Genomic DNA, 27,423 nt, shown 5'->3' with positions numbered 1-27,423 from the left:
GGTTCGCCACCACTGCCCTAGGATAATTTTTTTCTTGCGCATCAATATCCATTTAAATATTAGCACATGAATCATCAGATTATAGAAATTGCACAAAATAATGAAATTATGGTCTAATATACAAGTAGAAACCATACAGATAGTTTAGTAAGGAGCAGTTTAGTAATTCCCTAGGTCAAAAAGAGGGACATTTAAGGGTCCATTCACACATCCGTGAATGTGTCCGCACCCGTTACGCAATTCTGCAGAACTGGTGCAGACCCATTCATTCTCTATGGGGCAGGAATGTGCTGTCCGCATCCGCATTTCCGTAGCACGCCCCCAATCTTCCGGTCTGCGGCTCTGGAAAAAAATAGAACATGTCCTATTCTTGTCCGCAATTGCGGACAAGAATAGGCAGTTCTATGGCGGTGCCGGACGGGTGTATTGCGGATCCGCAATACACTGCGGACGTGTGAATGGACCCTAAAGATCAAAGAGGGACAGGGGGACTTGGGTCAAAAAAAGGGACTGTCCCTCCTAAAGAGGGAAACGTGGGAGGCATGCAGTACTTTTCTCTGGTAACTAATAATGACAGGCTGGACATGCTGAGCCTTGTAGTTCTCTGTCCTTATACTCCCTCCCAGTACTGTTCTCTGGTAACCAGTAATGACAGACTGGACATGCTGAACCTTGTAGTTCTTAGCATGTAACCGAATCATAGTGACATAAAGCTGTCATTATGGTTACAGAAAGGTCAGGCAGATGCACACAGTGTTATCAGTCATGATAATGCCCTGTACTTCTGTAGTCCAGACTGCACGATCCCTCTCACCAAGAGCGTCAATGGCAGGCAGTGACGCGACGAGCCTCCCGGCATTGTGGGTGACACTAGGGGACGAGGAGCGGTGCAGGGAGCCAGGTAAGATCAGTGTGAGGGGCCCGGGTGTATGGGGGCCATTTCCAGCCTTGGATAACCCTTTTAAGGCTCCGCTATCTGGTCTGTTGGGTCAAAGGAACATGAGATAAGGCATCCAAGAACAGAGACCACGTGGCTTGGCGAGAATGAGCTATAGGCTTCCCAGAGATACAATTTATTGAAGATCCTAGCTTCACAGATCCTGTCAAAATCTTCAGAAATCGAAGACATGGAACATTTACTTTTCACTGTTATCTTCTTCAGTCCTAGGTAGTCAATGCAGGACAAAAGTGAACCATGTTTTTTTTTGACCAAGTTCAGTTAGGTATAGGAGCGCAACATTCTGCGGTACAGCTAATGTAGTTTATAACTTTTGAAAAAGGTTCCTAGGGTAACTTTATTTTGTTTTTATAGCATTCATCATACAGTATGAGTTTGATCATTTTTATGGTTTTATACTTTTGCACAATAAAAACTCTTTACTTTTAAAAATAATTTTAAAATTATTCAAAGACCCAGAAAATGTATATTTTTCAGTTTCATTGATCCCATTATGGGGTACATATGATCTCTGTATTTCAGAGTATAGAATTCATTAAAAAAACAAACAGCAATTTAGAATATTTTTTTTACGATGTTCACCATATGGGATAAATAATGTGATTATTTTATTGTACAAGTTGTTAATTGTGTACAGTTTAATGTATATTTTATTCACATAAATAAAGGCATTTCTATGCAAAAAAAAAGGGATTTTACTTTCTTTTTCATTTTTCCAAACACTATTTTTACTTCTTCCCCATAGAATCCTCTGATTGTGATATAATACACTGCTATATTTTTTATATTGCATTGTATTATCTAAAACTTACAGGCTGCCTATTAGGTTAGCTTTCAGAGTTATGTCCCCTCCAAGCCATTAGAGCAGAGTGCCAGCTATGTAACACAGCCACACAGTAACACGGTACCATTATAGTACTACCTTCCCACCATAGCGCAGAGCAGAAAGTTAAAAAAAAAAGTTACAAAACATAAAATGATATACACATAGTTGGTATTGTGGTAAACATAATGGTGTAAAAACGCTAAAAAAAAAATTGCAGCAGAGCGTTTTATTTTTAAATTGAGTTAGTATATACACTACATACCAAAACGTAGCACCTACATAAAAAACTGCTTGTTATGCAAAAGACAAAACCTCATACATTGAAAACAAAGTACAATTTGACTGACTGTAAAATGTAAAAAAAATGTTCTTCAAGGGGGCTAATCATAGACAACCCCTTTAAAAATTACAATGAAACTCCATTGTGTCCTATTTAGTTTTCTCTTGGTTACCAAGACATTATAAAAGTATATTATTGGCGTAAAAGATCAAGATCAATTTCACCTAAACAGAAGAATTCAAGATCTGGAGAGACTCTGTATTATGGAAGACATCAGGAACAACCTCCACAACTTGATGGATTCTCAGATGTTTAACAAGGACAGGTTTCTGGGTAAAACGTTTTCCACACACTAAACATGGAAACGGCCTCTCCCCTGTATGAATCCTCTGATGTTTAACAAGAGAGGTTTTTTTGGTAAAGCATTTACTACATTCTGAACATGAAAATGGCTTATCTCCTGTGTGAATGCTGTGATGTTTAACAAGGCCTGATTTCAGGGAAAAACGTTTCCCACATTCAGAACATGAATATGGCTTCTCCCCTGTGTGACTTCTATAATGTTTGACAAGATCTGAATTCTGAGTAAAAGATTTTCCACATTCAGGACATGAAAATGGTTTCTCCCCTGTATGAACTCTCTGATGTTTAATAAGATCTGATTTCTTACTAAAGCATTTCCCACATTCTGAACAAGAAAATGGTTTCTCCCCTGTGTGGATTTTTTGATGTTTAATAAGATCTGAATTCTGAGTAAAAGATTTCCCACATTCCAAACATGAAAACGGTCTTTCTCCTGTGTGAATTCTGTGATGTTTGACCAGATCCGATTTCTGGGTAAAAAAACTTCCACATTCAGGACATGAAAAAGGCTTCACCCCTTTGTGAATCCATTGATGGTTAACTAGACCATACTTCTTGGTGAAACATTTTCCACATTCGGAACAGGAAAATGGCTTCTTCCCTGTATGGATTCTCTGATGTTGTACTAGATTTGATTTCTTGGTAAAACATTTCCCACATTCTGAACATGGAAACAACTTCTCCCCTTTGTAAATTTTCTTATGCTCCACTCGATGTGATTTTTTGGTAAAACTGTGCCCATAATCCAAACTTGAAAATGATTTCTCTCCTGTGGGGATTTTCTGATGTTCAGTAAGACCTGACTTTTGGGTAGAACATTCCCTACATTCTGAACATTGAATTTGTATCGCTCCTTTGTGAGTTGTCTGATCCAATTTTTGTTTAAACCATTTTCCACATCCCAAACATTGAAGTTGTTTTTCTCCTGGATAATCATTTGTGATATCACCATTGTCTGTCACCATCACCAAGGCTGTAGATGAAAAGAGGTTTTGTCCTAAGTTCACGCTGTGGCCACCTGGAGGAAAAATGTGTGTAACATTATTTTATTATTTTCATCAGAAAAGCTAAGCTAATATTTTTTTTACTTATAGGAAAATGAGGAGAGCATGTATCAAACTTAAGCGAACATTCTTTTATCAAAATAAAATTATTAATTCACCTAGGTCAAAGGGGTTTTCTGGTGTCCATATTGGTAACCCACAATGATCCTCTAATGGCTCCATCCCTCCTGTTCGTTGCTCCTTGTTTGTTCCCAGCTGATGAGTGAGCAATCATAACTAGCAGAACTTCATGGGCTAGTACAGCAAAAATGTTGTCTCTATGCCTGCCAGATTCACAGGTCTCACTTTTTACAATATATTAAAACTGTTGTAAATACCCTACTTTTTGTCATATGATTTACCCAAATTGCTCACTTTTTGAAGGATGCCTTCCAATGCCTAAAGCACTTTTATGAGGCCTACCCTCCGCCTAGAACCATTATTATGCCTCTTTGGATGAGGGAAGACATCCAATGGTCCCACTATCAGAAAATATTCCTACCCGAATTACTATTTATGGCCAGGGTGGCTCTGATGGATGGGCAACAAGCTCTCTAATATAACTCAATCAAAAGCCCATATCAGTAATGTATTATCTGTAACATAGCCAAGACGGATCCGTCATGAACTCCATTGAAATTCAATAGGAGACCGATCCGTTTTCTATTGTGCCAGATTGTGTCAGAGAAAACCGTTTGGCTCAGTTTCGTCAAGCAGGCAGCGTTTTGGTGTCCGCCTCCAAAGCGGAATGGAAACTGATCGGATGCAAACTGATGCATTCTGATCGGATCCTTTTCCATTCAGAATGCATTAGGGCAAAACTGCTCCGTTTTGGACCGCTTGTGAGAGCCCTGAACGGATCTCACAAACGGAAAGCCAAAACGCCAGTGTGGAAGTAGCCTTACTGGTACATGAGTGCCCACTGGACCAAGTCAGATGTATGTTGTAATGTAAAAATCAACTGTAAACACCACTGTTCCAGTAACTTGATCAAGAGTTATCTTATAAGCTATAGCCATCTGGAGACTGAAAGAGGAGCAGATATTTCCTTTCTATCACTCACCTGGGCTTATATCAATAGGAATGTCCTCTTCCTTAAATGACTGATTACTTCTCAAATCCATTTCTTCTTCTTCATCAACAACTTCAACTTTAATGTCTATCAGACTTTCATCCTAATTCAACATATGGACTAGTTAATAAACTATAATAATTCAGTTTAGATGACTTGTCCCCAAGTGGCGTATGACCCATCAGTGTTGCTTGGGGACACTTCACAGCTGAGGCCAGTCACTGACTGCAGCGACACATGACCCCGTCAATCGGGAAATTTATAGACAGGATAAGAGACCAACAAAGGGAACCACAGAGCCAGAATGGAGAATTGGGAGCAGGTATGTTTTTTTTTTTTTTTTTTTTTTAACAGGTATTGCAGGCTGGGTTTGAAATAAAATAAAGACCTTCCCAAAGGACAAATCTTGGCATGCCATAAGTGTTAACCTATAATGCATTACAAAAGTATGAGGACAAGTTTTCTGAATCTTTACCCTCAAAACTACATATCAATCTGCTCAGCTTCTCCTGCTCTATAACATTCTGCCTACAGACTGCACAGCATTTTGTGGTGACAGATTCTCTTTAACCCCTTCCTGACATGTGACGGGCACCATAGCCACCAGGTGCCTGCTGTTTCATACAGCAGACACCTTGGCCTAATGCCAGCGACTGGTGGTAATGCTGATTGCAGATTTTTAACCCTTGAGCTGCTGTGGTCACATGTGACCACGGGATCTGAACTCACAAAAAACCTCCTCCTGCCGCACATTAGTTCCTATGGAGTGTATACAGTATATACAGTGTATTTCTTATACACTCCAAAGCTAATACATTGAAGTGTATGAGAGAAGCAATCTGATGATTGCTTGTAATAGTTCCCTGTGGGAACTATAAAAAAGTTTTAAAAAAATGTAGTTAAAAAAATAAAATACAATAATAAACTAATATATATATATTTTTTAAAATATTTTTTGATGATGTTTTTAATTTTCCATGTATTACATACATTTAAACAAAATAGATAAAATTGTTAAATTTTTACACTGGCCACTATGTCTAATGATTGGCGCCACTTCTTAGTCTTTACAGATCACTTTACTGCAGTTAACTCATTCTAATCCTGCCTGGAATGATATAATCTCTGTGTATAGATAAGACAGGATCCACCATTCACAATAGGTGATTTTCAGATCTATTCTTTCCTTATACAATGACCTCATGCACAGGTCACAGAGCACGTCTAGAAAACTCTCCCATAGAAGTCAATGAGGTCCCCTCCAGACCATTGTGTCTATGGCCCATGGGGCTGCCATTTGTAAATGCTGTAAAGAACAGCTCAGGAGAGATGGCCGCCCCCATACTCATGTTCAGGAAATAGAATAAATAAAACTGCAATCAGAAAATAAAACCAGAAAAAAAGAAGGAGATGTGCTACTATCTGACTTTAACTGGCAGATAAAATTTCTGGTGGCACATTTCCTTTAAAACACAAGAAAAACGATACATACAGTGGATATAAAAAATCTACACACCCCTGTTAAAATGTCAGGTTTCTGTGATGTAAAAAAATGAGACAAAGATAAATCATTTCAGAACTTTTTCCACCTTTAATGTGACCTATAAACTGTACCACTCAATTGAAAAACAAACTGAAATCTTTTAGGTAGAGGGAAGAAAACAAAAAACCTAAAATAATATGATTGCATAAGTGTGCACACCCTCTTATAACTGGGGATGTAGCTGTGTTCAGAATTAAGCAATCACATTCAACATCATGTTAAATAGGGGTCACCATACACCTGCCATTATTTCAAGTGCCTCTGATTCACCCCAAATAAAGTTCAGCTGCTCTACTTGGCCTTTCCTGAAATTTTCTTAGTCGCATCCCACAGCAAAAGCCATGGTCCACAGAGAGCTTCCAAAGCATCAGAAGGATCTCATTGTTAAAAGGTATCAGTCAGGAGAAGGGTACAAAAGAATTTCCAAGACATTAGATATACCATGGAACACAGTGAAGACAGTCACCATCAAGTGGAAAAAATATGGCACAACAGTGACATTACCAAGAACTGGACATCCCTCCAAAATTGATGAAAAGACGAGACGAAAACTGGTCTAAGAGGCTACCAAGAGGCCTACAACAACATTAAAGGATCTGTAGGAATATCTGGCAAGTACTAGCTGTGTGGTACATGTGACAACAATCTGCCATATTGTACATATGTCTGGGCTATGGGGTGGAGTGGCAAGACCAAAGCATTTTCCTACAAAGAAAAACATCCAAGCCAGGCTTATTTTGCAAAAAAAAACATCTGAAGTCTCCCAAAAGCATGTGGGAAAAGGTGTTATGGTCTGAAGAAACCAAGGTTGAACTTTTTGGCCATAATTCCAAAAGATATGTTTGGCGCAAAAACAACACTGCACATCACCAAAAGAACACCGTACCCACAGTGAAGCATGGTGGTGGCAGCACCATGCTTTGGGGCTTATTTTCTTCAGCGGGATCTGGGGCCTTAGTTAAGCTAAAGGGAATTATGAACAGTTCCAAATACCATTCAATATTGGCACCAAACCTTCAGGCTTCTTCTAGAAAGCTGAACACAAAGAGGAACTTCATCTTTCAGCATGACAATGACCCAAAGCATACATCCAAATCAACAAAGGAATGGCTATACCAGAAGAAGATTAACGTTTTGGAATGGCCCCGCCAGAGCCCAGACCTGAATCCGATTGAAAATCTGTGGGGTCATCTGAAGAGGGCTGTGCACAGGAGATGCCCTCACAATCTGACAGATTTGGAGTGTTTTTGTAAAGAAGAGTGGGCAAGTCTTGCCAAGTCAAAATGTGCCATGCTGATAAGACTCATACCCAAAAAGTGCTGTAATAAAATCAAAAGGTGCTTCAACAAAGTATTAATTTAAGGGTGTGCACACTTATGCAACCATATTATATTTTTATATTTTTTCTTCCTTCTACCGAAAAGATTTCAGTTTGTTTTTCAATTGAGTTGTACAGTTATAGGTCACATTAACGCTGGGTTCAGACCTGAGCGTTCTGAAACGAGCGCTCTGTATGCGCGATTGTACGGGCGTTTACAATCGCGCATACAGAGACTGGCGTTTACACATTGTTGCGCGTTCCCGAATTTCTATGTGCGGGAACGCGCGACAAACGCCCCAAAAAAAGCTCAAGCACTTGTTTGAGCGTCGGGCGTTTTACAGCGCGATCGTACGCGCTGTAAAACGCCCAGGTGAGAACCATTCCCATAGGGAATCATTGGTTCTTGCCTGTTGTGCGTTTTACAGCGCGTAGGAACGCGCTGTAAAACGCTCAGGTGTGAACCCAGCCTAAAGGTGGAAAAAGTTCTGAAATGATTTATCTTTTTCTAATTTTTTTTACATCACAGAAACCTGACATTTTAACAGGGGCGTGTATACTTTTTATATCCACTGTATGTGGTATCGCTGTAATCTTACTGACCCAGAGAATGAAAGTAACAGGTCAGTTTGACCGTACAGGGAACGCCGTAAATACAAAACCCATAAACTTTTCCGGAATTGCGTTTTTTCCAATTTTCCAGCTCCCCACTACATCGTATGCAATATTAAATAGTGGAATTAGAAAGTGCAACTTGTCCCCCAAAAAACAAACCCTCATACGACTATGTGAAAAAAATAAAAAAAAATATGGCCCCGGAAAGGTAGGGAGTGAAAAACAAAACAAAAGAAAATGCGGGGCTGAAAGGGTTTAAGTGAACAGCGTTAGCTGGACCCCCTTTTCCTACAAATTCTACATTTTTATCTGTTACCTACAAAGGTACCATAGGCGAGACCCAAACCTATCAGGCATTTATGGAAAACTTTAGGAATATGCATAGCAACCCTTGAACAAAGAAAATGCTAGATTCAATGACTTTCATCCGAACAAGGGGTTTGCACAGACGTCAGCTCCATCTACCTGGTCATCCAGTGGGACATTGTGATTTTCTTCAGAGAACTGCAGAGGACTAAGACTTCTCTTTGACTGATTTCTCCAACTGAATCCATCTGTAGGAGACACACTGTTTATACCGTATGTGACCATCACAGCCAAGATTACTTATATAGGGGTGTCTTTAACTGCCACTGTTTCCCTTGATATGATGAGCATAGTGTGTTGTATATTATGTATGTACACCCCTCATCATATGGACAGCACTATGGAATGAAAGGCGCATTAATAATACATAATAATCAGCAAAACATCACCAAGTAGTGAACAACGTTCATTCCTGTCCTGAGTTGGACCACTTTACATTGAAGTTTCTTCTTACCTGGCAACGAGAGGGGCTGGTGGTCCTCCATCATTGCCTCCTTGTAGAGATCCTTGTGTCCTTCTAAATACTCCCACTCCTCCAGGGAGAAGTAGACGGTGACATCCTGACACCTTACAGGAACCTGACACACACAATGATATAGTCATCATCCAGATACATGATCCCTTGTGTTACTGTATAATTTCCCATCCTTCCCAGCAGCGCTCACCTCTCCAGTCAGCAGCTCAATGATCTTGTTGGTGAGGTCTAGGATCTTCTGCTCATTGATTCTCTCAGGTGTCAGTGAGTGAGGTGTAGGCCCCATGCTCGGGCTCTGGTTCCTACTCCGTCTCTCTGACACACAGGTATGGCTCCCACAGCACTCATCAGATGTCCTCTTCACTACTGTGTAATCCTATGTGTGGAGGACCCTGATAAGCATCACTATGTACGTTCCCAGAATCCAGCACCTCTCCACTGTGTTTATCAGTATTGAAGAGGAATGTAATGCGACATAAAGGGGGTTGTTCTAGGAGACATATTCTACATTTGTCAAGCTAGCACCTGTATTTAAATACGTTTGTGAAAATGTAGCATAGCCGCTGGGGTATACTATATAATGTATCTTACAGTGCCCCACCTGCTGCTTGCTCTTTACCTTTTTTCTTTGTCTACCTCACTGAGGTGGTCACACATGCTCAGTTCTATCCTTCAACTGCCACCAGCCCTACTTCCTGTTAGAAGCTGTGACAGTTAGGGCTCATTCAGACGGCCGTATGTGTTTTGCGGTCCGCAAATTGCGATCTGCAGAACACGGATACCGGCCCATGTGCATTCCACAATTTGTTAATAGAAAATGCCTATTTTTGTCCGCAATTGCGGGGCCACGGAATGTAACACCACGTGCTGTCCGGATCTTTTGCGGTTCTATTAAAATGAATGTGTCCGCGCCCGTTCAGCAAAAATGTGGAACGGGTGAGGAACAAAATATACGGCCGTCTGAATAAGCCCTGACAAGGAGAGAGCTGCAGCAAAAAGGACACACCCACATAGCTGTGACAAGAAGGGAGCTACAGCCCGACCCCCGGGCTGTGATAGGAAGAGACCTGCAACAGAAAGAACACACTCCCAAGATGGCAGCTAGAAATAATTCTAGTGGAGCATTTGGAGGAATAAATGGAGAAATCTCTGGATCCATGTGAGGTACAGGACTGGTTGTATAGTTGTTAGAAAGACATTATCATGTACTACGGTATATGATGTCTGCTTCTCATTTTTTTGCATTAATCATGGGATACCCTCCATGGCATACGTCTCTGAAGGCCTCACCCCTCCAGTCATGCCCCTTTATTGTCAGTAGTGAAGACGGATGTAATGGAAATTGATTACCTCTCCAGTGAGAAGACAGATGATCTCCAGGGCGAGGTTTAATATTTTCATCTCACTTCTTTCTTGGTCCATCCTAGGTGGGTCAGCCAGGAAAAGGACCAATATCTTACACTATAGTAACCTGAAAGAGAACAAGATTCCTGAAGTTCTCATCATGCATGAAAGCCTACGGCCAATTTACAATACACATTTCTTTAGACTTAATCATAACAAAAACAATTACGGTAATCAGAGGTTAGTAATTTTCTTGGGTGGAGAAATTATTTTTAATAAACTTTATTAAATAGAATTTCACTGTTCTCCTCAAGTACCTAAGTGCAAATACATAGAATTCATGGTAGACCTGAGAGCCTTTCTTAGATCCCCAGCTGCCATAGAAGGCCACCACAGGGCACCAGTGCTCTGACAGAGGAAATCCTTTCCATTTGTCAGATACTTTACATACCGCTGTCGCTTCTGAGAACCGTTACAGTGGGAGCCCGAATGTGAGTCAATGATGCCTCAATTATGTCATGATGGGACAGGGGTTACCAATAACACATAGAACCGCAGACTGATGGTCTAGACTCTAGAAAATAATAACCTTAAGGCCTCATGCACACGACTATGCCCGTTTTATGGTCCACGAATCCGCCAAATACAAATGCAGTCTGTGTGCCATCCGCATTTTTTTATGCAGACCCATTGACTTCCATTGGTCAGTGGTCCACATTTTGCAAATATATTCTATCTTTTTGTGGAGTTATTGACATACAGATGCAGAAAGCACGTGGATGATCTGTGTGATCTCCACATCCGTATTTCGGTTCCGCAAAAGGATAGAGCATGCCCTATACTTGGCCGCAAAATGTGGACCATGGACCCATTGACGTCAAAGAGTCCGTAAAAAAATGCGGAAGCAACAGGGTCGACATCCGTGTTTTGCAGACCGCATGAGGCCTAAATTTGTGGGAACATTAGGAAAATGATTTTGAATACAAATAATGATACTGCAGAGCCACAAGTACCACAGAATTATACACAAGGTTTTCTACAGTATATAGTACCCATAAGGCAATTATCCATGTGGTTTATAAGTTATTTTCAGTGAGGATGCTACACTGAAAAATTGATGTAGAGAATTATGTATGTGAATGTGGTTTTATAAAACCTGTAATAAAACTGTAGTGAATTTGAGGACATGCATGCCCTATCTCTTGGATATACTTCCCGACTGTTGCTGATTTCACGCACTGCATGCAGCTTTTTATGCAGATTTCAGGCAATTTCTCCTCTGTGTAAACATGGCCACACAGTAGACTTTATATATTAAATTCTAAAATATCTAAAAAAGCGGTCTGTATATATAAGGTAGGTATGCAGTGTTCACCAGGTACAACAGGGTGCTGTGCACACTTACAGACTTGTAAGATGCGTTTCTGAGGCAGTCTATCACTTTCTTCTACCTGGTATATGGTCTGAAGAAAGAGGCAGACCTCCTTAGAAATGCGTCATACAAACCTGTAATTTACCTGGTATCAGAAGAAAGAGGCAGATCTCCTCAGAAACGCGTCATACAAGCCTGTAATTTACCTGGTATCAGAAGAAAGAGGCAGACCGCCTCAGAAATGTGTCATACAAGCCTGTAATGTACCTGGTATCAGAAGAAAGAGGCAGACCGCCTCAGAAATGGTCATACAAGCCTGTAATGTACCTGGTATCAGAAGAAAGAGGCAACGATCCCCAGAAACGCGTCATACAAGCCTGTAATGTACCTGGTATCAGAAGAAAGAGGCAGACCGCCTCAGAAATGGTCATACAAGCCTGTAATGTACCTGGTATCAGAAGAAAGAGGCAACGATCCCCAGAAACGCGTCATACAAGCCTGTAATGTACCTGGTATCAGAAGAAAGAGGCAACGATCCCCAGAAACGCGTCATACAAGCCTGTAATTTACCTGGTATCAGAAGAAAGAGGCAGATCTCCTCAGAAACGCGTCATACAAGCCTGTAATTTACCTGGTATCAGAAGAAAGAGGCAGACCTTCTCAGAAAAGCATCATACATGCCTGTAATTTACCTGGTATCAGAAGAAAGAGGCAGACCTTCTCAGAAAAGCATCATACAAGCCTGTAATTTACCTGGTATCAGAAGAAAGAGGCAGACCTTCTCAGAAAAGCATCATACATGCCTGTAATTTACCTGGTATCAGAAGAAAGAGGCAGACCTTCTCAGAAAAGCATCATACAAGCCTGTAATTTACCTGGTATCAGAAGAAAGAGGCAGACCTTCTCAGAAAAGCATCATACAAGCCTGTAATTTACCTGGTATCAGAAGAAAGAGGCAGATCTCCTCAGAAACGCGTCATACAAGCCTGTAATTTACCTGGTATCAGAAGAAAGAGGCAGACCTTCTCAGAAAAGCATCATACATGCCTGTAATTTACCTGGTATCAGAAGAAAGAGGCAGACCTTCTCAGAAAAGCATCATACAAGCCTGTAATTTACCTGGTATCAGAAGAAAGAGGCAGACCTTCTCAGAAAAGCATCATACAAGCCTGTAATTTACTTGGTATCAGAAGAAAGAGGCAGACCTTCTCAGAAAAGCATCATACAAGCCTGTAATTTACCTGGTATCAGAAGAAAGAGGCAGACCTCCTTAGAAATGCGTCATACAAACCTGTAATTTACCTGGTATCAGAAGAAAGAGGCAGATCTCCTCAGAAACGCGTCATACAAGCCTGTAATTTACCTGGTATCAGAAGAAAGAGGCAGACCGCCTCAGAAATGTGTCATACAAGCCTGTAATGTACCTGGTATCAGAAGAAAGAGGCAGACCGCCTCAGAAATGGTCATACAAGCCTGTAATGTACCTGGTATCAGAAGAAAGAGGCAACGATCCCCAGAAACGCGTCATACAAGCCTGTAATTTACCTGGTATCAGAAGAAAGAGGCAGATCTCCTCAGAAACGCGTCATACAAGCCTGTAATTTACCTGGTATCAGAAGAAAGAGGCAGACCTTCTCAAAAAAGCATCATACATGCCTGTAATTTACCTGGTATCAGAAGGAAGAGGCAGACCGCCTCAGAAATGTGTCATACAAGCCTGTAATGTACCTGGTGTCAGAAGAAAGAGGCAAAGATCCCCAGAAACGCGTCATACAAGCCTGTAATTTACCCGGTATCAGAAGAAAGAAGCAGATCTCCTCAGAAACGCGTCATACAAGCCTCTAATTTACCTGGTATCAGAAGAAAGAGGCAGACCTCCTCAGAAACGCGTCATATAAGCCTGTAATTTACCTGGTATCAGAAGGAAGAAGCAGACCTCCTTAAAAAACGCGTCATACAAGCCTGTAATTTACCTGGTATCAGAAGAAAGAGGCAGACCTCCTCAGAAACGCGTCATACAAGCCTGTAATTTACCTGGTATCAGAAGAAAGAGGCAGCCCGCCTCAGAAACGCGTCATACAAGCCTCTAATTTACCTGGTATCAGAAGAAAGAGGCAGACCTCCTCAGAAACGCGTCATACAAGCCTGTAATTTACCTGGTATCAGAAGAAAGAAGCAGACCTCCTTAAAAAATGCGTCATACAAGCCTGTAATTTACCTGGTATCAGAAGAAAGAGGCAGCCCGCCTCAGAAACGCGTCATACAAGCCTGTTATTTACTTGGTATCAGAAGAAAGAGGCAGACCGCCTCAGAAACGCATCATACAAGCCTGTAATTTACCTGGTATCAGAAGAAATAGGCAGACCTCACCAGAAATGCGTCATACAAGCCTGTAATTTTATTTGTTTTAAAGGCAGAGAAGGCTTCTGTATATATGGAGGGCAGAGAAGGCTTCTGTATGAATGGGGGCAGAGAAGGCTTCTGTATGAATGGGGGCAGAGAAGGCTTCTGTATATATGGGGACAGAGAAGGGTTCTCTATATATGGGGGGCAGAGAAGGCTTCTGTATATATGGAGGACAGAGAAGGCTTCTGTATATATGGAGGGCAGAGAAGGCTTCTGTATATATGGGGGCAGAGAAGGCTTCTGTATATATGGAGGGCAGAGAAGGCTTCTGTATGAATGGGGGCAGAGAAGGCTTCTGTATATATGGGGACAGAGAAGGGTTCTCTATATATGGGGGGCAGAGAAGGCTTCTGTATATATGGAGGACAGAGAAGGCTTCTGTATATATGGAGGACAGAGAAGTCTTCTGTATATATGGGGGCAGAGAAGGCTTCTGTATATATGGGGGGCAGAGAAGGCTTCTGTATATATGGGGGGCAGAGAAGGCTTCTGTATATATGGAGGAAGAAGGCTTCTGTATATATGGGGGGCAGAGAAGGCTTCTGTATATATGGGGGGCAGAGAAGGCTTCTGTATATATGGGGGGGGGGGGCGGAGAAGGCTCCTGTATATATGGAGGACAGAGAAGGTTTCTGTATATACGGGGGACAGAGAAGGCTTCTGTATATATGGAGGACAGAGAAGGCTTCTGTATATATGGAGGGCAGAAAAGGCTTCTGTATATATGGGGGGCAGAGAAGACTTCTGTATATATGGGGGGCAGAGAAGGCTTCTGTATATATGGGGGGCAGAGAAGGCTTCTGTATATATGGGGGAAGAAGGCTTCTGTATATATGGGGGGCAGAGAAGGCTTCTGTATATATGGGGGAAGAAGGCTCCTGTATATATGGAGGACAGAGAAGGTTTCTGTATATACGGGGGACAGAGAAGGCTTCTGTATATATGGAGGACAGAGAAGGTTTCTGTATATACGGGGGACAGAGAAGGCTTCTGTATATATGGAGGACAGAGAAGGCTTCTGTATATATGGAGGGCAGAAAAGGCTTCTGTATATATGGGGGGCAGAGAAGACTTCTGTATATATGGGGGGCAGAGAAGGCTTCTGTATATATGGAGGGCAGAGAAGGCTTCTGTATGAATGGGGGCAGAGAAGGCTTCTGTATATATGGGGGGCAGAGAAGGCTTCTGTATATATGGGGGGCAGAGAAGGCTTCTGTATATATGGAGGGCAGAGAAGGCTTCTGTATGAATGGGGGCAGAGAAGGCTTCTGTATATATGGGGGGCAGAGAAGGGTTCTCTATATATGGGGGGCAGAGAAGGCTTCTGTATATATGGAGGACAGAGAAGGCATCTGTATATATGGAGGTCAGAGAAGGCTTCTGTATATATGGGGGGCAGAGAAGGCTTCTGTATATATGGGGGGCAGAGACGGCTTCTGTATATATGGGGGGCAGAGAAGGCTTCTGTATATATGGAGGTAGAGAAGGCTTCTGTATAAAAGGGGGTAGAGAAGGCTTCTGTATATAGGGGGGAAGAGAAGGCTTCTGTATATAGGGGGGCAGAGAAGGATTCTGTATATAGGAGGGGGCAGAGAAGGCATCTGTATATATGGAGGACAGAGAAGGCTTCTGTATATATGAGGGGCAGAGAAGGCTTCTGTATATATGGGGGGCAGAGAAGGCTTCTGTATATATGGGGGCAGAGAAGGCTTCTGTATATATGGGGGCAGAGAAGGCTTCTGTATATAGGGGGGCAGAGAAGGCTTCTGTATATAGGGGGGCAGAGAAGGCTTCTGTATATAGGGGGGGGGAGAGAAGGCATCTGTATATATGGAGGACAGAGAAGGCATCTGTATATATGGAGGACATAGAAGGCTTCTGTATATATGGGAGGCAGAGAAGGCTTCTGTATATATGGGGGGCAGAGAAGGCTTCTGTATATATGGGGGCAGAGAAGGCTTCTGTATATATGGGGGCCAGAGAAGGCTTCTGTATATATGGGGGCAGAGAAGGCTTCTGTATATATGGGGGGCAGAGAAGGCTTCTGTATATATGGGGGCAGAGAAGGCTTCTGTATATAGGGGCAGAGAAGGCTTCTGTATATAGGGGGGCAGAGAAGGCTTCTGTATATAGGGGGACAGAGAAGGCTTCTGTATATAGGGGGGGCAGAGAAGGCATCTGTATATATGGAGGACAGAGAAGGCATCTGTATATATGGAGGACAGAGAAAGCTTCTGTATATATGGGGGGCAGAGAAGGCTTCTGTATATAGGGGGACAGAGAAGGCTTCTGTATATAGGGGGGGCAGAGAAGGCATCTGTATATATGGAGGACAGAGAAGGCATCTGTATATATGGAGGACAGAGAAAGCTTCTGTATATATGGGGGGCAGAGAAGGCTTCGGTATATATGGGGGGCAGAGAAGGCTTCTGTATATATGGAGGACAGAGAAAGCTTCTGTATATATGGGGGGCAGAGAAGGCTTCGGTATATATGGGGGGGCAGAGAAGGCTTCTGTATATATGGAGGACAGAGAAAGCTTCTGTATATATGGGGGGCAGAGAAGGCTTCTGTATATATGGAGGACAGAGAAAGCTTCTGTATATATGGGGGGCAGAGAAGGCTTCGGTATATATGGGGGGCAGAGAAGGCTTCTGTATATACAGGGGGCAGAGAAGGCTTCTGTATATATGGGGGGCAGTACCCTGTATACGAAGAAGACAGAGGAAGCATCCTGTATATAAGGGGGCAGCATAGGTTTACCGTATAAGGGGGAGACAGCGGATGTGTCCTGTATACGAGGGGAAGTGGAGACACCTTATGTATCAGGGGGGGAAGCATTATGGGGAGAGGAGGCAGCAGAAGGCTCCTGTACATAGGGGGCAGTGGGGACAGCATGACAGCCTCTATATGATATCAGTCTGGGTCCTGCACAGAGCACACAATGTGTACGTCCCTAGCTGTGTACACAGGCATGCAGCTACATTATCAATACATGTACATACATACCCCAACCAGGACCTATACACTGCTATCTGTGTGAAAGCTGGATGCCAGGGGTTAAAGGACCTTTGATGATGTCATGATCATGTGACCAGTCATCTGTGTAGGAGGAGTCTCCAGACTGTAATGTCACACATGGCAAACACTGACCCATTCATCTGAAGGTGGTTCCCCCCATGCAGGAACAATCCTGGCCTCCTGAGCCGCGTGTAGAGATGTGTGCAGTTCATCAACCATAGCAAACACGTTACCGCTACCTCACCCACAGCCAAGCACACATTGCACTCAGCTTCATCGTGTCTAATGGACAGGGTGATGTGTGCGCTAAGCGTAACCTTTGTGAGGTGGTGCAGAGCAGTGTGTGTGTAATGTGCGTGGTGCAGGGCTGTGTGTGTAATGTGCGTGGTGCAGAGCTGTGTGTGTAATGTGTGTGGTGCAGAGCTGTGTGTGTATTGTGCGGGGTGCAGAGCTGTGTGTGTAATGTGCGCAGTGCATAGCAGTGTGTGTGTAATGTGCGTGGTGCAGAGCTGTGTATGTAATGTGCGTGGTGTAGGGCTGTGTGTGTAATGTGCGTTGTGCAGAGCTGTGTGTGTAATGTGCGGGGTGCAGAGCTGTGTGTGTATGATGTGCATGGTGCAGAGCTGTGTATGTGTAATGTGCGAGCAGTGTGTGTAATGTGGGTGGTGCAGAGCTATATGTGCGCTGTGCAGAGCTGTGTGCGTAATGTGCGCGGTGCAAAGCTGTGTGTGTGTAATGTGCTTGGTGCAGAGCTGTGTGTGTAATGTGCGTGGTGCAGAGCTGTGTGTGTAATGTGCGTGGTGCAGGGCAGTGTGTGTATAATGTACATGGTGCAGAGCAGTGTATGTGTAATGCGGGTGGTGCAGAGCTGTGTGTGTAATGTGCGTGGTGCAGAGCTGTGTGTGTAATGTGCGTGGTGAAGAGCAGTGTGTGTGTAATGTACATGGAGCAGAGCAGTGTATGTGTAATGCGGGTGGTGCAGAGCTGTATGTGTAATGTACATGGAGCAGAGCAGTGTGTGTATAATGTACATGGTGCAGAGCTGTGTGTGTAATGTACATGTGCAGAGCTGTGTGTGTAATGTGTGTGGTGCAGAGCTGTGTGTGTAATGTACATGGTGCAGAGCTGTGTGTGTAATGTACATGGTGCAGAGCAGTGTGTGTATAATGTACGTGGTGCAGAGCAGTGTGTGTAATGTGTGTGGTGCAGAGCTTTGTGTGTAATGTGTGTGGTGCAGAGCTGTGTGTGTAATGTGCGTGGTGAAGAGCAGTGTGTGTGTAATGTACATGGAGCAGAGCAGTGTGTGTGTAATGTACATGGTGCAGAGCAGTGTGTGTGTGGTGCAGAGCTGTGTGTGTAATGTACATGGTGCAGAGCTATGTGTGTGGTGCAGAGCTGTATGTGTGCTGTGCAGAGCTGTGTGTGTAATGTGCGTGGTGCAGTGCTGTGTGTGTCGTGCGTGGTGTAGAGCTGTGTGTGTAATGTGGTTGGTGCAGAGCTCTGTGTAATGTGGTTGGTGCAGGCTGTGTGTGTAATTAGGGTGGCGTAGAGCTGTGTGTGTAATGTGCTTGGTGCAGAGCTGTGTGTGTAATGTGGGTGGTGCAGAGCTGTATGTGCGCTGTTCAGAGCTGTGTGTGTAATGTGCGCTGTTCAGAGCTGTGTGTGTAATGTGCGCGGTGCAGAGCTGTGTGTGTAATGTGCATGGTGCAGATCTGTGTGTGTAATGTGCGCGGTGCAGAGCTGTGTGTGTAATGTGCACGGTGCAGAGCTGTGTGTGTGTAATGGGCGCTGTGCAAAGCAGTGTGTGTGTAATGGGCGCGATGCAGAGCTATGTGTGTGTATTGTGCGGGGTGCAGAGCTGTGTGTGTGTAATGTGCGCGGTGCAGAGCTGTGTGTGTGTATTGTGCGGGGTGCAGATCTGTGTGTGTGTAATGTGCGCAGTGCAGAGCTGTGTGTGTGTAATGTGCGCAGTGCATAGCAGTGTGTATGTAATGTGCGTGGTGTAGGGCTGTGTGTGTAATGTGCGTGGTGTAGGGCTGTGTGTGTAATGTGCGTGGTGAAGAGCAGTGTGTGTGTAATGTACATGGTGCAGAGCAGTGTGTGTATAATGTACATGGTGCAGAGAAGTGTGTGTGTAATGTACATGGTGCAGAGCTGTGTGTGTAATGTGTGTGGTGCACAGCTGTGTGTGTAATGTGCGTGGTGAAGAGCAGTGTGTGTGTAATGTACATGGAGCAGAGCAGTGTGTGTATAATGTACATGGTGCAGAGCAGTGTGTGTGTGGTGCAGAGCTGTGTGTGTAATGTACATGGTGCAGAGCTGTGTGTGTAATGTGTGTGGTGCAGAGCTGTATGTGTGCTGTGCAGAGCTGTGTGTGTAATGTGTGTGGTGCAGAGCTGTGTGGGTAATGTACACGGTGCAGAGCTGTGTGTGGTGCAGAGCTGTGTGTGTAATGTGCATGTGTAATGTACGTGGTGCAGAGCTGTGTGTGTGTAATGTGCGTGGTACAGAGCTGTGTGTGTGTAATGTGTGTGGTACAGAGCTATGTGTGTGGTGCAGAGCTGTGTGTGTAATGTGCGAGGTGAAGAGCAGTGTGTGTGTAATGTACATGGAGCAGAGCAGTGTGTGTATAATGTACATGGTGCAGAGCAGTGTGTGTGTGGTGCAGAGCTGTGTGTGTAATGTACATGGTGCAGAGCTGCGTGTGTAATGTGTGTGGTGCAGAGCTGTGTGTGTAATGTGTGTGGTGCAGAGCTGTATGTGTGCTGTGCAGAGCTGTGTGTGTAATGTGTGTGGTGCAGAGCTGTGTGTGTAATGTACGTGGTGCAGAGCTGTGTGTGTAATGTACGTGGTGCAGACTGTGTGTGGTGCAGAGCTGTGTGTGTAATATACGTGGTGCAGAGCTGTGTGTTTAATGTACGTGGTGCAGAGCTGTGTGTTTAATGTACGTGGTGCAGAGCTGTGTGTGTAATGTACGTGGTGTAGAGCTGTGTGTGTAATGTGCGTGGTTCAGAGCTGTGTGTGTCATGTACGTAGTGCAGTGCTGTGTGTGTAATGTGGGTGGTGCAGAGCTCTGTGTAATGTGGTTGGTGCAGGCTGTGTGTGTAATGTGCGTGGTCTAGTGCTGTGTGTGTCGTGCGTGGTGCAGAGCTGTGTGTGTAATGTGGTTGGTGCAGAGCTCTGTGTAATGTGGTTGGTGCAGGCTGTGTGTGTAATTAGGGTGGCGTAGAGCTGTGTGTGTAATGTGCTTGGTGCAGAGCTGTGTGTGTAATGTGGGTGGTGCAGAGCTGTATGTGCGCTGTTCAGAGCTGTGTGTGTAATGTGCGCTGTTCAGAGCTGTGTGTGTAATGTGCGCGGTGCAGAGCTGTGTGTGTAATGTGCATGGTGCAGATCTGTGTGTGTAATGTGCGCGGTGCAGGCTGTGTGTGTAATGTGCACGGTGCAGAGCTGTGTGTGTGTAATGGGCGCTGTGCAAAGCAGTGTGTGTGTAATGGGCGCGATGCAGAGCTGTGTGTGTGTATTGTGCGGGGTGCAGAGCTGTGTGTGTGTAATGTGCGCGGTGCAGAGCTGTGTGTGTGTATTGTGCGGGGTGCAGAGCTGTGTGTGTGTAATGTGCGCAGTGCAGAGCTGTGTGTGTGTAATGTGCGCAGTGCATAGCAGTGTGTATGTAATGTGCGTGGTGTAGGGCTGTGTGTGTAATGTGCGTGGTGTAGGGCTGTGTGTGTAATGTGCGCAGTGCAGAGCTGTGTGTGTGTAATGTGCGCAGTGCATAGCAGTGTGTATGTAATGTGCGTGGTGTAGGGCAGTGTGTGTGTAATGTACATGGTGCAGAGCTGTGTGTGTAATGTGTGTGGTGCACAGCTGTGTGTGTAATGTGCGTGGTGAAGAGCTGTGTGTGTAATGTGCGTGGTGCAGAGCTGTGTGTGTAATGTGCGCAGTGCAGAGCTGTGTGTGTGTAATGTGCGCAGTGCATAGCAGTGTGTATGTAATGTGCGTGGTGTAGGGCTGTGTGTGTAATGTGCGTTGTGCAGAGCTGTGTGTGTAATGTGCTTGGTGCAGAGCTGTGTGTGTGTAATGTGCGCGATGCAGAGCTGTGTGTGTAATGTGGGTGGTGCAGAGCTGTGTGTGTAATGTGGGTGGTGCAGAGCTATATGTGCGCTGTGCAGAGCTGTGTGCGTAATGTGCGCGGTGCAAAGCTGTGTGTGTGTAATGTGCTTGGTGCAGAGCTGTGTGTGTAATGTGCATGGTGCAGAGCTGTGTGTGTTTAATGTGCATGGTGCAGGGCTGTGTGTGTAATGTGTGCGGTGCAGAGCAGTGTGTGTGTAATGTGTGCGGTGCAGAGCAGTGTGTGTGTAATGTGTGCGGTGCAGAGCAGTGTGTGTGTAATGTGCGCGGTGCAGAGCAGTGTGTGTGTAATGTGCGCGGTGCATAGCTGTGTGTAATGTGCGCGGTGCATAGCTGTGTGTAATGTGCACGGTGCAGAGCAGTGTGTGTGTAATGTGTGTGGTGCAGAGCTGTGTGTGTAATGGGCGCGGTGCAGAGCAGTGTGTGTGTAATGGGCGCGGTGCAGAGCAGTGTGTGTGTAATGTGCGCGGTGCAGAGCAGTGTGTGTGTAATGTGTGCGGTGCAGGGCAGTGTGTGTGTAATGTGTGTGGTGCAGAGCTGTGTGTGTAATGTGGGTGGTGCAGAGCCGTGTGTGCGCTGTGCAGAGCTGTGTGTGTAATGTGTGCGGTGCAGAGCAGTGTGTGTGTAATGTGCGCGGTGCAGAGCAGTGTGTGTGTAATGTGGGTGGTGCAGAGCTGTGTGTGTAATGGGCGCGGTGCAGAGCAGTGTGTGTGTAATGTGTGCGGTGCAGGGCAGTGTGTGTGTAATGTGTGTGGTGCAGAGCTGTGTGTGTAATGTGGGTGGTGCAGAGCCGTGTGTGCGCTGTGCAGAGCTGTGTGTGTAATGTGTGCGGTGCAGAGCAGTGTGTGTGTAATGTGGGTGGTGCAGAGCTGTGTGTGTAATGGGCGCGGTGCAGAGCAGTGTGTGTGTGTGATGCTCAGTGCTTGGTAATTCGCTGCTTCCAGACTGCCCAAAGACTCTGGGGTCACTTACAAAGCGCGCTTTAGGTGTAAAAAAAAAAGTTGCAAAAGCCCTTTTGTGACTTTAAACACTCGCTGCAATCGATATTTAGGCATGGCGAGGGAGTGATGGGTGTAAATATTGGCGTAAAACTACTACACTCATGGCCCCTCACCGCGCCCTAATGTTGAATAAGGTGTAAAAACGCCTGTGTCTGTAAATGACCCCCACTAACATTCCATTTGGCGTAAATGACAAATAAGCTCCAGTCAGGGGCTGGAATACATTTTCAGTCTAAGCGCACGGACTGGCGGAGGACATGCCTAGTCTATGAGGAGCCGTACGTCTCACCATAAATTAGCGCATCCTTCAGCTGCGCAGGGGTTTCATAGAACAGCGTATGTGATGAATGACCCCTATGTCTGGGCGGTTCTGCTGCATTTCCAAGAGTTAATCTGGCCCAGTGTGTTGGATTTTTTATTTAACGCTGCTGCTTTTTTTTTTTTTTTACAAAATTTACATGTTGAGGGCCCAATCACCTGACTGTATGATCAGGGCCGTCTTTAATATTGATTGGACCCTGGGCAAAAAGTTACTTGGGCCCCCTGGATCCCGCCTTCCCACACCTTAGCAGGCAATCACGCCCTCCACCACAACACACACACAAAAAATCCACACATCTGGTAGAGTCCAGTGAATGACTGTAAATACTTCCAGTTCTGAAGACTCCAGCGGCTCAGGATCAGTGCTCTGGGCAGCTGGGCTCAGGCTGGAAGTGGGCACCGCTCTGCAGGAAGGAGACCAGGGCTCGGCTCACCCTAGTGTTACAGTGCACCCCAGCACCCCACAGTATGCAGTATAGCACCGTATAGTATACAGCACCCCACAGTATGCAGTTTAGCACCCCACACTATACAGTACCCCACAGTATATAGTAGAGCAGTATAGCAGCCCACAGTATACAGCACCTCACGGTATACAACACCTCACTGTATACAGCACCCCAAAATATACACGATACAGCCCCCCACACTATACAGTACAGCAGTATAGCACTCCCCCCACACTATACAGGCCCCCACAGTATACAGCCCACCACACAGTATACAGGCCCCCACACAGTATACAGGCCACCCCCCCTCCCCCACAGTATACAGCCCACCACACAATATACAGCCCATTCCACAATATATAGCCCACCACACAGTATACAGCCCACCACACAATATACAGCCCATTACACAATATATAGCCCACCACACAATATATAGCCCACCACACAGTATACAGCACCCCACTATACAGTAGTTTACAGTATATTAACATAACAGCCCCTGTCACCTTTTTCTGATGTAATCTTTACACAAAAAAGCTCCACAGTTAACTTCTGCAACACTCAAGGACCTGTGATGACCTCATAGCCATGTGACCAGTAATTGCTAGGTTACTGGTCACATGGTAATGATGTCATTAAGGTCCTAGATCAAAACTCATTAAGGTCCTAGAATTAAGAGCATTAACACAGTACGATCATGATGCCTGTGTAGCCGACAGCCTGACACCCGGGGCAGTAGCTAGCAGGGCTCAAGAGGCAGCTGCCTTGGGCCCCCCAGGAGCAACTGGGCCCAGGGCAGCTGCCCCTTGGTAAAGACGGCCCTGTGTATGATTGTGTCCGCATCCATTCCGTAATTTTGCGGACCAGATGCAAACCCATTCCCTTCAATGGGGCCGCAAAAGATGCACACCGTGGCTCGTGGCTCCCCCAAAAAGCAATTGTGGACAAAAATAGGCATTTTTATTATAGGGTTGGCCGTTTCGCAAAATGCAGAATGCATACTGACGACTTCTAGTGATCGGTGGGGGCCCCACTTCTAGTGATCGGTGGGGGCCCCACTTCTAGTGATCGGTCGAGGCCGCACTTCTAGTGATCAGTGGGGGCCGCACTTCTAGTGATCGGTGGGGGCCCCACTTCTATTGATCGGTGGGGGCCCCACTTCTATTGATCGGTGGGGGCCCCACTTCTAGTGATCGGTGGGGGCCGCACTTCTAGTGATCGGTGGGGGCCCCAGCAGATGGGCCCCAGCCGATCAGACACGTATCCTCACGTTGTTGTAATGCGACAACCCCTTTAGGCTAGGTCTACACGACGACATTTGTCACGCAACAATTTTTATAATGGTAGTCTATGGTGTCCGCACTGCGACTGCGACACGACAGTTGCAAAAAACAACAGCGCGACACCATAGACTACCATTATAAAAATTGTCACGCGACAAATGTTGCAGTGTAGTTGTGCCCTAGGTGTCGCGCGACTAAACATTGTGTGCCAGGACGGCTCCGCATCGCCAGGCGGACACCAAAACGCTGCAAGCAGCGTTTTGGTGTCTGCCTCCAAAGCGGAATGAAGGCGGAAAGGAGGCATACTGATACATTCTGAGCGGATCCTTTTCCATTCAGAATGCATTAGGGCAAAACTGATCCGTTTTGGACCGCTAGTGACAGCCCTGAATGGATCTCACAAACGGAAAACCAAAACACCAGTGTGAAAGTAGCTTTATTGTCGCGCAACACATGCCGTAGTTCACCCCTGGATACCTTTTCTACAGACCCTAAAGGGTTTTCCGAGATTTTTTTTACTGATGACCTATCCTCAGGATAGTAGACACTACCTCTCTTCATTTGCTATCCTCGGGTCATCAGTATCTGACTGGTGGGGGTCCGACAGCTGAGACTAGGGCTGCATCTATTGATTACTTTAGTTCAGGGCTCTCACAAGCGGTCCAAGTATTCAAGAATTTGATTAATCCAATCCAATAAATAAAAAACTAATTAAAAGAATGTTTTCCTTTATAAAAACTCATCAACCCCCCCCCCCCCGGTGCCATCAGCTTCCCCCAGTGCCACCAGTATTCTGTGCCATCAGCCCCCATGCGACCAGTATTCTGTGCCATCAGCCCCCCCATGGCATTAGTCCTCTGTGCCATCAGCCCCCCCATGGTATTAGTCCTCTGTGCCATCAGCCCCACCATGACATTAGTCCTATGTGCCATCACCCCCATGCCATCAGTCCTCTGTGCCATCAGCCCCACCATGACATTAGTCCTATGTGCCATCAGCCCCCCCATGCCATTAGTCCTCTGTGCCATCAGCCCCACCATGCCATTAGTCCTCTGTGCCGTCAGCCCCACCATGACATTAGTTCTCTGTGCCATCACCCCCCATGCCATCAGCCCCACCATGACATTAGTCCTATGTGCCATCAGCCCCCCATGCCATTAGTCCTCTGTGCCATCAGCCCCCCATGCCATTAGTCCTCTGTGCCATCAGCCCCACCATGACATTAGTCCTCTGTGCCATCAGCCCCACCATGACATTAGTCCTATGTGCCATCAGCCCCCATGCCACCAGTATTCTGTGCCATCAGCCCCCCCATGGCATTAGTCCTCTGTGCCATCAGCCCCACCATGGCATTAGTCCTCTGTGCCATCAGCCCCCCCATGCCATTAGTCCTCTGTGCCATCAGCCCCCCATGCCATTAGTCCTCTGTGCCATCAGCCCCACCATGACATTAGTCCTCTGTGCCATCAGCCCCACCATGACATTAGTCCTATGTGCCATCAGCCCCCATGCCACCAGTATTCTGTGCCATCAGCCCCCCCATGGCATTAGTCCTCTGTGCCATCAGCCCCCCCATGGCATTAGTCCTCTGTGCCATCAGCCCCACCATGACATTAGTCCTATGTGCCATCACCCCCTATGCCATCAGTCCTCTGTGCCATCAGCCCCACCATGACATTAGTCCTATGTGCCATCAGCCCCCCCCATGCCATTAGTCCTCTGTGCCATCAGCCCCACCATGCCATTAGTCCTCTGTGCCGTCAGCCCCACCATGACATTAGTTCTCTGTGCCATCACCCCCCATGCCATCAGTCCTCTGTGCCATCAGCCCCACCATAACATTAGTCCTATGTGCCATCAGCCCCCCCATGCCATTAGTCCTCTGTGCCATCAGCCCCCCATGCCATTAGTCCTCTGTGCCATCAGCCCCACCATGCCATTAGTCCTCTGTGCCGTCAGCCCCACCATGACATTAGTTCTCTGTGCCATCACCCCCCATGCCATCAGTCCTCTGTGCCATCAGCCCCACCATAACATTAGTCCTATGTGCCATCAGCCCCCCCATGCCATTAGTCCTCTGTGCCATCAGCCCCCCATGCCATTAGTCCTCTGTGCCATCAGCCCCACCATGCCATTAGTCCTCTGTGCCGTCAGCCCCACCATGCCATTAGTCCTCTGTGCCATCAGCCCCCATGCCACCAGTATTCTGTGCCATCAGCCCCACCATGACATTAGTCCTATGTGCCATCACCCCCCATGCATCCGTTCTCTGTGCCATCATCCCCCCATGCCATCAGTCCTCCGTGCCCTCCTCACCTAGCCATCAGTCCCCAGCGCCAGTGAAATACTTACCTGTCCTGTAGGGGCACCGCTTTTTAGCCTCTACTTCTCCGCACGCTGCACTGTGGTCCTGACGTCACATAGGGCACATAAGCGCGCACTATGTCCTGACGATACAGTGCAGTGCGATGCCGGACGGCGGGGAACCACAGAGCATGAGTAATAGCAAGCGCTTCACTAACGCTCTGTGGCCACATGACACAAATGAATCCTCCATGCAAAAAAATTTGCATTGAGGATTTTGGGGTAGCGAGCTACTCGATTTAATCAAGTAATCGTTGCAGCCCTAGCGGAGCCCCCCACCGATCAGCTGTTTAAGAAGGCAATGGTGGTCGCAGTAGCGCCGCTGCCTTTTCTCAGCTTTTCCTAGGCCAGTGACGACATACTCATCGGTCATGTGGCCTGAGAGCAAGCAGGTCAGCCCCATTCACTGAGCGCAATACCAAGCACAGCCACTATACAAAGTATGGCGCTGTGCTTGGTGAGCACAGAGAAGGCCAGGGCTCTCACAGGAGCCATTGCCTTCTCAAACAGGTGATCAGCGGGGGTCCCAGGCCTCGGACCCCCACTGATAAGATACTGATGACCTTAACCACAGGTCTCCTTTTGTGAACATTTTCCACAACCTGTTGCACATCCTGCTCCTGACACTGTTTACTCTGGACACAGAACTACTTTTTGTAAATTGGGTGTGGTTGTGAATGGCCTCCTGGGCACGGACAGCAGTTCTCAGCTCATTACTCACCACTAGGACTGTGAAAGAGGCTCCATAGCTCAGTGGTTAGAGCACTGGTCTTGTAAACCAGGGGTCGCGAGTTCAATTCTCGCTGGGGCCTTGTCTCTGTTTTTGGTAATGTAATATTAGATCATATAAAGGGCTCTTCCAGAACAGATGCTGA

General features: G+C 45.8%; 1 protein-coding gene and 1 non-coding gene across 2 annotated transcripts; one reads left to right on the top strand and one right to left on the bottom strand.

The window, feature by feature from the left end:
- Nucleotides 1-1,297: 1,297 nt before the first annotated feature.
- On the bottom strand, nt 1,298-17,055 carry LOC122942331 (gastrula zinc finger protein XlCGF26.1-like). Its single transcript, XM_044299889.1, has 7 exons — nt 16,991-17,055; nt 10,210-10,330; nt 9,050-9,235; nt 8,839-8,962; nt 8,484-8,572; nt 4,534-4,645; nt 1,298-3,445 (listed from the first exon to the last, which is right to left on the bottom strand). Exons 2-7 carry the CDS (start codon nt 10,279-10,281, stop codon nt 2,289-2,291), a joined length of 1,740 nt encoding a protein of 579 aa, XP_044155824.1. The 5' UTR covers nt 10,282-10,330; nt 16,991-17,055; the 3' UTR covers nt 1,298-2,288.
- A 10,232-nt stretch (nt 17,056-27,287) lies between these two features.
- On the top strand, nt 27,288-27,360 carry TRNAT-UGU. Its single transcript has one exon. It is a non-coding gene; the product is annotated as a tRNA-Thr (tRNA).
- The last annotated feature ends 63 nt before the right edge of the window (nt 27,361-27,423 follow it).

The sequence above is a fragment of the Bufo gargarizans genome, chromosome 6 (assembly GCF_014858855.1).
Source record: "Bufo gargarizans isolate SCDJY-AF-19 chromosome 6, ASM1485885v1, whole genome shotgun sequence".
In the NCBI taxonomy this organism is placed as follows: Eukaryota; Metazoa; Chordata; class Amphibia; order Anura; family Bufonidae; genus Bufo; species Bufo gargarizans.
This window is presented reverse-complemented; position numbering and strand designations above follow the sequence as displayed.

Excerpts from the sequence above, each read along its gene's own strand:
- LOC122942331 (XM_044299889.1), bottom strand. The coding sequence starts at position 10,281 with ATGGACCAAGAAAGAAGTGAGATGAAAATATTAAACCTCGCCCTGGAG. Across the intron at positions 8,963-9,049 it reads TTGAGCTGCTGACTGGAGAG|GTTCCTGTAAGGTGTCAGGA; the intron begins GTGAGCGCTGCT and ends TGTGTGTGTCAG. Across the intron at positions 4,646-8,483 it reads ATGTCCCACTGGATGACCAG|GATGAAAGTCTGATAGACAT; the intron begins GTAGATGGAGCT and ends ATGTTGAATTAG.